Genomic DNA, 13,564 nt, shown 5'->3' with positions numbered 1-13,564 from the left:
CCATAAAAGTATTTGCCTGGTTCTGTAAATGATCCACCACAGTCAGGTTTCTTTTGCTTAAATTTCCAAAGTTATTTCAGCAACTGACTCCTGAGCTGGGTTTAAATATGCAGAAAACTTTTCTCTTTTTGACTCCAACTGTCGAGACTTTTCCTCTGAGGACCAGGCTGAAGGCTGAGAGCTCCTGAAACAAGGTGAAAAATGTGAAATAGCAGTAAAAGCTGCAGTAAGAGACAGTATGTCTGGGAAGAGGCCAAACAATAAAATCCAAAATGACAGGTTAGTTTTCATTGCAACACACAAAAAACCCAACAAAATAGATGCAAAAATAAAGATTCAAATGGGCAATGTGTTAGCAACAGATGCCTATCCACCAGCCTATAAGGTCATTTAAAATATTGCAGCAAGTGAGGTGGAGGCTTGGAGTTTGAGCAGTTGTGTTGGAGCAAAGACGCACGGGACTCTTAGGAAAGCCTGTATCCAGATTAGGATTATATGTTCAGTTATAGAAGTATTTCTTATGATGACAAGAGGAATTTGAACTGTCTGATTAGAGCTGGAGGTAAATACACCATAACGTAAGTGATCAAGACCAGAGTGTCACTGTGAAATTAAATCATAAGTAAATGAATTCAGTAGATATTAATTTTGCATTATGTGCCTAGAACCAGTCTTTGCCCCAAGTGAAATAGCTCAAGTATCTCTGGGTCTTGTTCACTGGTGAGGATAGAATTGACCGTGACATTGACAGGCGGATTGGTGCAGAGGGGCTGAGCCGAAAGACAACGCTTTTGATTTATTGGTCAATCTATGTCCCAACCCTCATCTATGGTCATGAATTCTGGGTAATGACTAAAAGAATGAGATCGCGGGTACAAGCAGTCAAACGATTTTCCTTAGGAGGGTGTCTGGGCTCAGCCTTAGGGACAGGGTGAGGAGCTCGGACATCCGGAGGGATCTGGAAGTAGAACCGCTGCTCCTTCACGTCGAAAGGAGCCAGTTGAGGTGGTTCGGGCATCTGCAGGATGTCTCCTGGAGGTCTTCCGGGCATGTCCTACTAAGAGGAGACCCAGAACTCACTGAAGGGATTATATATCTCATCTTGCCTGGGGGCACCTTTGAGTCCCTCAGAAGGAACTGGGAAGTGTTGCAGTGGAGAGGGACATCTGGGTTGACTTGCTTCGCCTACTGCCACCACGAGTAAGTGGAAGATGATAGATGGATTAATTTTGCATTATAACTAAATAATCAGAGGTTAAATCAGTCAGGAGATTAACCGCACACATTTGTCCACGTATGTGGCAGACTTTCCTGTTGGCACAGTGGATGAGAGTGTTAGTTATCTAGCTGTTTGTGGCTCAAAAGAAGCAGCTTTGCCTTACAAAGCAAAAACCTCTTTGTGAAACCGGATAGCGTGTCTGGTGAGCATGCAGCTGTGCGCTCTGAAGCGCATCCTTTGATCCATATTACTCTTTGCCATAAAGATCATTTAGCATGCCTCATTTAAACCATTCAGTGCATCAGCTTGGCCTTCTCCTTTACCTTAATAACAAATAGTTAATAATAGATGGATGTAAATGTGTATTAGGTCCACATTACGTCACATTCCCACGCACATGCTCCTTTATTTGCATCTGTGCCGTGCTTTGACCCACCTCGTCCTTCTGTGCTGGAGCCAGGGAAGTGTGCCGCGCCCAAGCGTGGAAGAGAAAACCAGTTTAGATGAAAACCAAAACAGTAGCATTTTCTAGAGATCCTGTCGAATTGTTAAATTTTTTTGTCCCTTTAAGTTGGGAGACTGCCACTGCATCTGCCACTCTGTTCATCTAATCATGATTTTTTTACCTTAGATTAAAGCTGAAAAACAAGCTTTATTTTCTAACTAATTAGTTGAACAAAGCTCACACAACAAGAAAAAAAATCTCTTAATCATTCTGACTGTTTTCCATCTATCATTGTTTATCAAGACAAAATAAGGGAGGTGTTTCTCAGCTACAAGAACGTGGTGCTTTTGTGTTGCAATCACACGCAAGAGTGGATCCTGACCTGCAGGAGGCAGCGCCCACTGACACTCTTAACATGTGCCAGAGGGGTGACGGGAGCTGTGAGGGGTGTGTGGGGTGTTGGCTGATTCTCAGGTGGTGTCTGGCAGGAAAGTCCTATGTGGGTTTTGGCTGAGGCCTGTTGGTTAAAGGGATTACACGCTGATCTTTGCCTGGCGAGGAGCAGAAGTCTGATTAACACCGCCACAAGGTTAAAAAGCTCCAGTTAATCTGTGAGAGCGCTCCAGGATCAGACGGCCTTCTCTCACTTCTAGGAGGAGAAAGTGATGAGGCAGTTTCTGTTAGTCCCAGTGCCAGAGGAGAAACAGACACTAGACGGGGTACATCACAGAGAGGGAGTCGTAATGAGGCGATTTTTAGCCTGCTCTCGTAGATGGAGGCGTACGGAAAAACAGCTTAGAGGCAAAAATGAGCACAGCAGTTTTTTGTCTGCTTAGAGGTTCTGTTTTTCTGGATAATGACTTAAGTTTTGGAAGTGAAACAGCGTCTATGATACAGCAGTATTTTCATCTTACATAACATGTAGGTCCAACTGAGAAGTCTGATTTGAAATAGGGCATTCAGCTAAAAGCTGACACAAGCTGCTAATACTCCTGAAAAGTTCCGGAAAATTTCAGGCAGGCTGTTCATACATCCATGTCACAGTGGGGGACTCCTTCATTGGACAGGGGCTCTCAGGAGGACGACTGAGAAGTGATGACGCATTTTTGTTAAGTATTTGTCCTGAAGTGTAATGGTTTGAGACCGGTCAGCCTCTTATCTCCCCAACCTCTTGGCGCTATTTTTAAAAAGGCTCTGGATGTGAAAGCAGAGAGAGTTGAAGACATCAAAGATGTTAATACGTTTAAAAGCCATGTGCAAATATAAAGTATTAGAGGTGCCTCGCTACAACCATGCAATTAAGTGCTCTGCTCAGGCTCCATTACATGGTCCTGCCCTGTGTTTTCATAAGCTAGTCTGGGGTCTTTCACTGAACTACATGAGTCATGATTTTGCACAAGTCTGCCATGACGATTTACTGTGTGCCAGGATGGTGTCAAGGCACTCATCATAAATTTATTACATTGATCTAAAAGCACGAATTTTAGTTTGCATTTTTAAATTGGATTTTTTTTTTTTTTTATCGTTGCTAATAAAAATGAAGGAGATTAATTTCTGTGGTGCTCATTTCTGTGTTGCTGCTCTTCTTTTTTTGTTTCATGTATTATACCCTTAGTTCTCAACCTGGGGTCCAGGCTTCCCTTTGGGGTCGAAGGGGCGTGAAGGTCTGTCCACTCTGAGGTTGTAAAATTAGTGTCACTCAATCTACCAAAATACTGATAAAACACATGAATTGTTCATACAAAAATCTTTTGGCCATCAGTTTGTGTTTTTGGCTATTTTGTTTTGCCTAAAGTGATGAAAATAATTCAATTTGATGTGTATTTTGACAGCAGTATGGCACTGCTTGTTTTTGGCGTGGATCCTGGGGGTGCGCAGCTCTTCTTAGATATGTGAAGGTGGGGGGGGCGCAGATGGCCGAGTGGTTCAAGCCACATCACATGTATGTGGGCGGCCTGGGTTCTGATCAAGCCTTTGGCCCTTCACCACATGTCTCTCCCCACTTTCAGCCCTGTTTCTGAATGTATCCACTGTCCTACTCTATCAAATAATCACAAAATGAACAAAATAAGTCTTAAAATTAAAGATATGTGAAAAGGGGCTCAACAGAAAAAAGGTTGGGAACTACTGTATCATACCATAATACATTAAATACTATCAACTATCTAAAACAACTATAAAAAGAAAAATGAACACCACTCCTCCAGAAATCCTATATATAGAGAAAAAGTAAAAGGACAAGGATAAACTGTATGTATCCAAACATAATGGATTATAAAGCCAGCTGCCAGACAGGTGATCCAGTATGATGGGGAGGAACATTTTTTACCACAGGCTTTGGGGAAATGATAAAAGTGTGGCTGTATTTCCACAGCTGTAGCCCTGTGTGTCTGAGACTGGAGTGTGATTTCTTTGCTTCTGACAGTGTGTCATTTAGCATGGAGCAGCAGGAACAAGCCTGAGGCAAATGACAGGCAAATCAAAAATCTGTTGAAATAGAGGCGAGGGGGGAGACGGATTCTTTTGGACTGAGTCTAATATAAACTGAGGGCAAAGATATTGGGTTAGGGATTTGCAGAGCCTTTGTACGATCTGTCTCTTCACTCTGAAGGTTGAAAAACCCTGCGTCATTCTGTCTGAGACTTGTGTTGATGTAGCCCTCGAGATTAGAGGCAATTTAATAGACAATCCAACGGCTTAGCATCAGTCATGTCACCACTTCTTTCTTAATTGGTCACATCATCACATTTTAATCCTGTTTAAATTTCTGTGATGTGAGTTTGTAATGTTTCCAGTATTGCATAATGAAGGCTGAGGGATTAATTGTAGGGTCTAACACCACATAATTCACCGGATTCATTCATCAACTTGGATAGTGGATTGCCTGTTACGTGTTGTGTTTTCTGCTGCACATCCGGCCGAGCAAGCTTACCTGCTTACTATCGTCGTGAATTCCTAGGCTGGCGAGATTAACCGTTTTTAAGGAACATAATTGCAGAACCAAAAAAAAGTTTGTTTCCTCCCAGCCTAAAGCTCTTTACACACTGGATCCGTTATTTTCGGATGCATTTTTTTCCAGATCCGCAGTCTGAAAAAACTCAAACCTTGCACACTGAGTCCTTTGCGTTTTTATTTGCCTTCACTGCGAAAATTTGTAGAATGTGTTAGATTGTTTTGTATTGCGACCCTGTGGCTCTGTCACTCATTTAAAATCTGGCTGGATGCATCCATGCTGACAAATCTTCAAACAGCACCTGCTCATGCATCATAGCAATGAGCAGGTTTTTGTTTGGTCAGTTTCTTTCTTACAGATTACAGATAGAGGCCCATTTGCATGTTTTCAGCACTCATAAGTGTTTATTTAGTCCCTGTTAGCAAACATGTCGAACATTTTTGTCCTAAGGTGAAAACGGAGGCACCGGAGGTCTGTAGAAGCGATGCAAAACACTGAGAGAGGCCTGGGAGCTGTAATGTGATCAAACTGTGGGAAGAGTCAACTCCAAGAGGTAGTGGGCTTATGATTTTAGTTTGGAGAAACGTTATAAAACCCAACATAAAACTTTAAACCTCACAGGAAATGAGATACTGTTCTTCTTTTCTAGATGCTGTTTGTGTCTGAAAGCAACACAAACTCAAATGTCTTTCATAAACCGAACCAGATCCAAAGGCAGCTTCGCTTTAGTAGGTACAGAGAAAGCGGGATGTCTTAGTCGTTCTGTTTGTGTGCACTAGCTCTCCAGTGTTAGAGTTTGTCTTTGACTTAATGTTCAACAGAAAGAATGAGAGAAAATTCATCCAAGTCAGAGGCTGAGACTGATGCTAGCGTTAAAATGGAGCCGTGCCTAATCGCCTCTCTGGGTTCCGGCTTTATTAAAAAAATCAGAGGGAAAGCTGTGGAAAGGCCCGCTGTTGTTCAGCTTGGCAGAGTGTAGACGGCAGCCTGCAGGGATCCACGATGGCTTCCCTTCCCTTTGATATGGTGATTAACACTTACTGCTGAGAAACTCAGGCTGCTGCTAAATGGAGAACGCCCACAAAATTAAACTGTCAAACAAATTGTTTATGAGCAACAACACAAACAATACTTGGAAACATTATGATAGTCTTTCCAGATTTTAACTCGACTGGATGAAGATGTCTTGCTCGGGTTGGATGAAGTAATGTCAGCTTTGATGAGTTTCAGCTTTGGGGCGAGATCACTGACCTGAGATGTGATACTGAAAAGGAGTAATGCAGCTGGCTGTACTGATAGGGGAACAGTTTCCAGCAGGGTGGGAAGATTTAATCAAATTCAGATAGCAGTGAGGAGCCAACACTTAAGAGGACATGTGATACATAAGATAATGCTTGGATTAAAGACTTTATGAGAAGATTTGTTCAAATCCCAGGCAGGTCCTCAACTTTGGATACCTCTAAGACCAATATAAACTTGTCTTAAAAGGGTAAAATATGTCCCCTTTAATTACAGCCAGTTTCTCTTTCACCATTGCTGACTAAATAAGAGTGACAATTACAGATGTTCCAATACCATTTTTTCCATTCTGAGAGCCTTGGGTATCAGCTGATACTAGAGGTGTAACGGTTCACGGAGGTCACGGTTCTGTTCATTTCATCAATAAAAAAAGAGAAGGCCCAAATTTATAATTCAAGATTTCCCTCACTTATAATTTTATCTTTCACCAATGATAGCAAAGCTACTTTATTTAGATGTTTGATATATGAATTTGAATCAATTGATCAAAATTGATCAAATGTCTAGTTTTACTAAGAACTATCCGCGATAGATGGTACAGCCTGTAAGGTCTTAAACATGTGACAAAAACAGTTCAACAAAATAATATGCAAAACAGAAAGCAAACCAGAAAACAGCCCAGTATCTCCAAAATCCTGACTCCCGTGTCAGTGAAGGATCCCAGACTAGTTCGTGTAAACACAGGATGGGACGTTACAACAAAGTCTGAGCAGAGCACTTAAAAACACATTTGGTATCACTTTCTACTTCTACCGGTCCGTGTACAGTTTTTAAAATAAGCAGTTATATCTTCAGCTCTCTCTGCTTTACCATCCCAAGGTTTCTTTAAAACAGCATGGAGATGAGGAGGGGGAGAAAAGGACAGCAGGCCTCGCTGCTCTGCTGTGGAAGCCGAGAGCAGACTTTTCTTCTTCATGTGTTTTAATCATGCTCATGAAGACATTAGCTAATGAGACACGTCTCGTTTTTTGAATCAGGCAGTATACCAGTTTCTTTCTTTCTTTCTTTTTTTTTTTTTAAGATTTATTGGGCTTTTTCGTGCCTTAATTAGATAGAGGAGGACAGTGGATAGACTCAGAAACAGGGAAGAGAGCAGGGAAAGACATGCAGGAAATGATGCCACGGGCCGCCAGCGTACAATGGTGCGTGCCTTAACCACTCGACTACCAGCGCGCCCATACCAGTTTATTTCAAGTGTAAAAAATTGTGTTTTAACATGTGTTGGTTACGTGACTTTTAGTGTTCCTGCAGCCAGCCTCAAGTGGACACTCGCATATTGCAATTGTTTGCACTTCAGCATTGGCTTAATTTTTCAGGACCGGAGGCTGCTGCTTGGTTTTATTCTGCATGCTACTTCCTCTTCTTTGTTGGTGGGTTAGCAACCACGCTTACCAGCATTACTGCTGCCAAGATTGGTGGATAAATACTGTGACATTTGTGTTTCTTTTTATTTTTTCAATGGTTTGGATGCATGCGTCTGACTTCCTGCAGCGAATCCTGAATATGTAAACCGCTACATCCCTAGTTGATACCCAGTCAGATTTGATACTGGCAGAAACTTTCTGGACTGACAGTGCTGTGGAAATATGGCACATTATTTTAGCCCTAACATGAACTCAGAACACAGCCCAACAAATAGAATCATAATATTCAATGCTTATTGTACTGTCATGCCGGTACCATCATTTTCTGCTGTTTTCTGGAACAGCCTTAAACAACAAAGAGTCCTCTCTTAGTGAATTTAGCCACTCTAATTTAGACCTCTCACTGGCTAAAAAAATAAATAAATAAAATAAAAGACTTTTTGAGGCCTTAGATTTCAACTGTCAAGTTCAAGCCTTTTTTTTTGACTTTTGAAGGCTCCACAAGAATCCTGTGACTGCATGCAAGCATGATAAGAGTATAGTTGAGCCGATTCCTAACTTCAACTGTCAGAGAGAACCGGCAAAAACAGGCGTGTCTGTCTGATGGGGCATCCAAATAAGAGTGATATGAACAAAAAGGAAATGTCTGTGGAACTCTGTCTGACTGACTGACTGCTGTCAGGAAATATTTGTAATAATGTAAGTGCAAGCAGCATTGGTCAACAACACTGTATACGTGTGTACCTGTGAGATATAAGTGTGTTTTATCTGTTTGTATTCAAGCTTAGAAAAAGAAATCGTCAGTTGTTAGGCTCCTATCTGATGTATATTTGTATTTTAATGTATTATTTACTAAATGACGCTCTTAATACTCCTTTTTTTTAACTGTGTGAAGCAATTAAAAATGCAGATGAGTGGTTTTCTACCAATTAAATCATTTTATTCAATGACTGAGTTTTCCTTATGCTTTCCATACTCCTGGCCCTCTATAAAACAGAAATTACTAATAGTTATGCAAGAGAAATCCTTGCGCTGTTTGCAAAAGATATCTATATCACATTCAGCACTTGAAATAGCATTTTGCACAGTAAATAAGGTGACATGTTAGGACGATACGAGAAGTATTAGAGCTTTATTTGGCTTTCTGGTAACCGTGTGTCCTGCAGGTGATCTGTTTTATCCCTGTGTCCGCTGGTACGTAAATTAACAGCTCAGACTCTGTGGCTTATGGATTTCCCAAAATGTCAAGCTGTTCCTTAACCCTGTCGATTAGCGACTATGAACAATTGAGGCAATGAAATAAGAGCTCACTTAATGGACCCTAAGCTGACCATTAACACAAATTAGCACCAGGGGGGTGAACCTGGTCGTGATCTTCTATGAATTCTGAGCTCAGAGAGGTAATTTGAGTCAATGGCTTCAAGAGAAATTAGTCCTGAAGTCAGACTCTGACTAATCCTGTTGAAGTCATTAGAAATATTATCAAAGTGAATTAGCAGAGAGGGGGGGCCCTGGCTGACCTAATTGCTAAGAGGATTTGATGTTTTTTGTTCGCTGTCTGCTAAAGACATAGGTCACTGACTTATAATATCATATTTCTTTGTTCCTAGAAGTCTAGCCATGAATTAATGACCATGTAACAAAAGTCAAGTAGACTGGGGAATAAATGGATAAAGGACTTGCATATTACACTCATGCTGTATGTGCCAGTGGAACATCCAAATCCTTTGTCTGGGATGTTGTTCAGACAGGTTTTTAGCTTTCTGCTGACAATTTTAGTCCTATTTAGTATGGTTATTGGGGAGCCAAGTACATACGTATAGAAAATTCTGTGACAAGAAATGAGGCAACGTTAACCGCTGAGTCAGTAAAGCTTACAGAAGTTATAGAAAATTGTGCAGCCTCCCCAAAAGAAGCTTGTGATTGAGGTGAGGTCGTTGAGACCATAAGGCATGGAAGTTCACCCTTTGATTGTCATCTTTCGTGAATGTCAAAAACAAAAAGGTGCAGTTAAAACAAGCAGGGCAGACATGAGGGATATTTTAAACATCAGATGAGGCACATTAATATTTATCAGACACTTCTGATTTTTAAAATCTTCTGCCAACAGTTAATGGGTTTGATGATAGCATGGGCTAAGACCAAGTGCAGCTTCAACTATTCTGTTAAACTTGATGTAAAGTCAGGCCTCAGAGTCAGTCATTGCTACATCTCACGGGCAGTTAACAACTTTATTTACAACCAGCTGTTGCACTGGGTCCCTTTCATGGTGTGGGGGTGTATTAGTGTCCATGGAATGGGTAACTTGCATATCTCTGAAGGCACTGATAATATTAAGAGGTACAGAGATTTTGGAGCAATGCATGCTTCCTTTCAGTGACACTCACCAAGCCACATTCTTCATGAGTTACAACAGCATGGCTTCACGGTGAAAAGTGTGGGTACTGGACCTGTCTCCCACTGTAAATGTAGGGGGCATTATGAAGCATAAATATGACAGTGGAAACCCCGAACTTTTGAGCAACTTAAGATCAACATTGAGTAAGAAAAGGACAGAATATCACTTTCAATATGTCATCATTGGTGTCTTCAGCCCCCTGACATTTGCAGAGTGTTGCTGAAAGAATTATGCAAGACTGTGGTTAACATGCTCCTCCTCCTGTCCCAACTATTTTGGAAAATGGTGCTGACAGAAACTGACAGACAGAAACTGCTGTCTGTATCTGAATGGGTTTCGAGCAGGGAGCCTTGATGTCGAGGCCTTTTTTACACTTAAAACGCTGATCTCCAAAACACCGTACTACAGATGCATCTTGAAAAAAAATAGAATATCGTGTTAAAGTTGTTTTTTTTCCTATTTTACTTCAGAAAAAAAAATCCATATCTTCTTGATTTATCTCATGCAAAGTGAAATATTTTGAGACCCTTTTGACCTTTGGGGAAGACTGCTGACTTGACTATTGTCTGGAAGACAACCATTGACACCCTCCACAGGGAGGGTAAGTCACATAAGGTCACAAAAGGGCGAATGTTCTCAGAGGCTGTATCAAAACATATTCATGCAAAGTTGACTGGAAGGGTAATGTGTCGTAAGAAGAGGTGCACAAGCATCCTCAGCCTTCAGAGGGCTGTCAAACAAAGCAGATTCAAGAGCTTAGGGGAGCTGCACAAGGAGTGGACTGCAGCTGGAGTCAGTGGATTGAGAGGCACCACACACAGACAGGTCAAGGAAATGGGCTACAACCTATTGCCAAGTTACTCCTGAACCACAGACAACTTCATCAGCTGCCTACCTGGGCTAAGGAGAAAAAGAACTGGACTGTTGCTCAGTGGTCCAAAGTCCTGTTTTCAGATCACTGTAGATTTTTAATTTCATTTGTAAATCATTGTCCCGAGTCTGGAGGACGATCTGAGAGGCACAGAATCCAACTTAACTTATATCCAGTGTGTTTAGTTTCCACAGTCAGTGATGGTTTGGGGTGCTACATTGTCTGCTGCTGTTGGTCCACTTTGCTTTATTGAGTCCAGAGTCAACAGCCATCTACCAGGAGATCTAGAGCACTTCATGCTTCCATCTGCTTTATGAAGATGCTGATTTCCTTTTCCAGCAGGGCTAGGCACCTGCCCACAGTGAAGCCAGAACTACCAGAAACTGGTTTCCAGAAACCAGACCCACTGTGTTTGATAAGCCAGCCAACTGGCCTGACCTGAACCCCAAAGAAAATCTGGAGAAATGTCAAGAGGAAGATGAGAAACTTCAGACTTTTTGATTGAGATTTTTTTTTCATGAAATTCTAATTTTGTGAAATGCACCTGTAGAAGATAGGCTCTGTAAGTACAAGAAAGCTTTGGTAAAACAGACCCTTGAACTGTAAATCTGATGCATCTTAGAGCGTATCAGTACGTCATTGCCCACCACTGATCAGTGACTCCATTATGAAGTGACTGTTTCAAGATCTGTCTCATAAATGTGTTTCTGTCTCTCCTTTTTGTCTGCAGAGCCTCGCCACCTGGGAGACAGAGAACAAGATTTACTGTAAGCAGACCCTGGTGGATGGCAATGGCCCCAAAACCTACTGGACCCGAGAGCTGAACGGAGATGAGCTCACGCTGGTGAGGGCAATGATTCATCATCTTAGTGAAAGCTTCTTAATAGATTACTGCTCAGAAAAGAGCGTCTTTAGAGAGACAAAAGCTTGGAAGTTCAGTGGATTAATGAACTCCTACTTCAGGCTTGACTCAACAAAAAGAAGACTTTCTAAAATGTTGTTCTAAGTATAGAGAAAGTGTGATCTGGTGGGTGACTAATCTGTATGATTTGTCTGTTACGTGGCTTTTTTCTCATGGAGATGGGGGGTGAATTGAGATGAGCAGCTCTGTTTGAGAAACGGTTAATGAAACGAGGCAGTGGATGTACGAAGCCACCCCGGAGATTCATCCATAAAGGAAATAAGAGAGGCCGTTTCCCAAGCAGCCTAGCTTTCATCCACCCTGCAGAGAGATGTGAAAGGAGAACAAGAGGAGCTGCTATGCTAACATCACAGTAATACCCCTGTATTTAGCCAGATTAATATGGGCAGAAGTCAATGGGTCTAAAGCCCCTCGAACGATGTGCAGGAGAGCAGTCCAAGACCAATGGACCGGGCGAACAGTTCTCAGGGACTCCACAGCTTTACTCTCCCATCGTTCTTCGCTCCCACGCTCTGCTCTGTTGTTCCTCAAGTGCTTACAAGATGAATGTCCAAAAGGCAAAAGCTTGAAACAACAATATAGAAGGTTTCGAAGCAGCAGAAAGTAATCACAGGATGTTTTCCTAGCTTTATTTTACCTCCCAGAAGCAAATGCTGAGGAAAAGAGCAGCTTTAATCAAACGTACAGTGCTTACATGACTCTGCATTGTGAAGTGGGCAGTAATCTCCTCTGGTCTGGCGATAAAAGCAAAATGTGTTAAAGCGCCTGGCCCTCTGGTGACACTTTGGCCCCGCTGCCCTGGAGGAGCTGAAGCGTTCGTGTGCTGATGGAGATTGATCTGGTCAAGAGTCTCTGCTCTTCTCACCTCAGTCCTCCCTGCTGTCACACCATCCAACGACCAGAGAGAACACTTTTAGAGTTCAGTCAGACTGTAAGTTATGCATATAAGCTTTTCCCATTTTGTATCAGGATACTGGATAGTTAAATTCTGTCAAGTTGGCTCCTGAAGCTTCCAGCTGGTACTTGGTGCCATGACAACACTAACAAGTAAATCTTGTCATCATTCACCCGAGACATCTGGCCTAGTTTCTCAGCCGCATCAGCTTGGGCCTGCTGGGTTAAGCTGCGCAGCGACCTCTGGTGTAAAGAAAATTAACCAAGTCATGTGTGCAAACCTGCAGTTCATCGAGTGCCCACTAGAGGCAGCCTGCAAAGGCCTAGAAATTACATTGACTATCATACAAAAATGCCACCTTTTACAGCTAGATGTTGAGAGCCTGGTTCAAAAACCAGTTGTGGTCTTAATATTGTATGTATTTATTGGTGCACACAACTGGAGTTAAATCAGTTTCAATTTATGCTTTTTGATTCTATTGAGTCTAAAAGTTCAGCATAGGCACTTTATAGTTGTTTGCAAGGACGCTTAAGTGCATGGTATTTAAATTCCAAGGCCAGAACAATAACTAATAAAAACAAAAGATGACACTGAGGGTCCCCCTTCACCCCACCCTTGTAACAACGTGGCTTCATGAGCATTTTCAAATCATGCAAAGACCCAACGCTCAGCTCTCTCCACCTTTGCTGCTCATGTCTTCTTTGAACTGAGGACTATTTAAAAACTGCTCTTCATGTGGTGAATTTACTAAACAGTAAAGCACTAGTTTCCTTTCATGGATGAATTTCACATATTTAGGGAGAAAAGCTGTTAAAAACGGCCTTCCTTGCTCCAGTTAAATTTTGGAGTTAGAGCACCGTAGGATCCTGTTTGTGCATGTGTGTGTTTTCATGGCTAACGTCCTTGTTGCATGTCCAAAGAAAAAGAAATAAGCTGTTGCTTACGTGTGCTAATCATCTTGTAGAACTGCTGAGTAAAAGCGTCATCACTATGCTGTAGAGTTTAATATCACCAAAGCTGTAGTTATGCTGACAGTCAGTACAGCAGCAGTCTGTCTTTGGTAAAATTGCTCAGTTGGCTGAGGACGCTTCCATGCCAGGTTTGTTTAGAGGGGTTGATCAAAAACAAAAGGGGGTTCTCCCTTCAGCTTGACGACAATTAAACACTGTTTGGAAAGACAACAAGCACACTGGGATCG

General features: G+C 41.9%; 1 protein-coding gene across 1 annotated transcript in view; it reads left to right on the top strand.

Moving 5' to 3' along the window:
* crabp1a (cellular retinoic acid binding protein 1a) overlaps positions 1-13,564 on the top strand; it is a 31,815-nt gene that overhangs the window by 12,479 nt on the left and 5,772 nt on the right. Inside the window, exon 3 of the mRNA XM_041796048.1 lies at positions 11,280-11,393. Coding sequence (XP_041651982.1) covers positions 11,280-11,393 — 114 coding nt within the window. The remainder of the gene's footprint in view (positions 1-11,279; positions 11,394-13,564) is intronic.

Source organism: Cheilinus undulatus, linkage group 9 (assembly GCF_018320785.1).
Source record: "Cheilinus undulatus linkage group 9, ASM1832078v1, whole genome shotgun sequence".
In the NCBI taxonomy this organism is placed as follows: Eukaryota; Metazoa; Chordata; class Actinopteri; order Labriformes; family Labridae; genus Cheilinus; species Cheilinus undulatus.
This window is presented reverse-complemented; position numbering and strand designations above follow the sequence as displayed.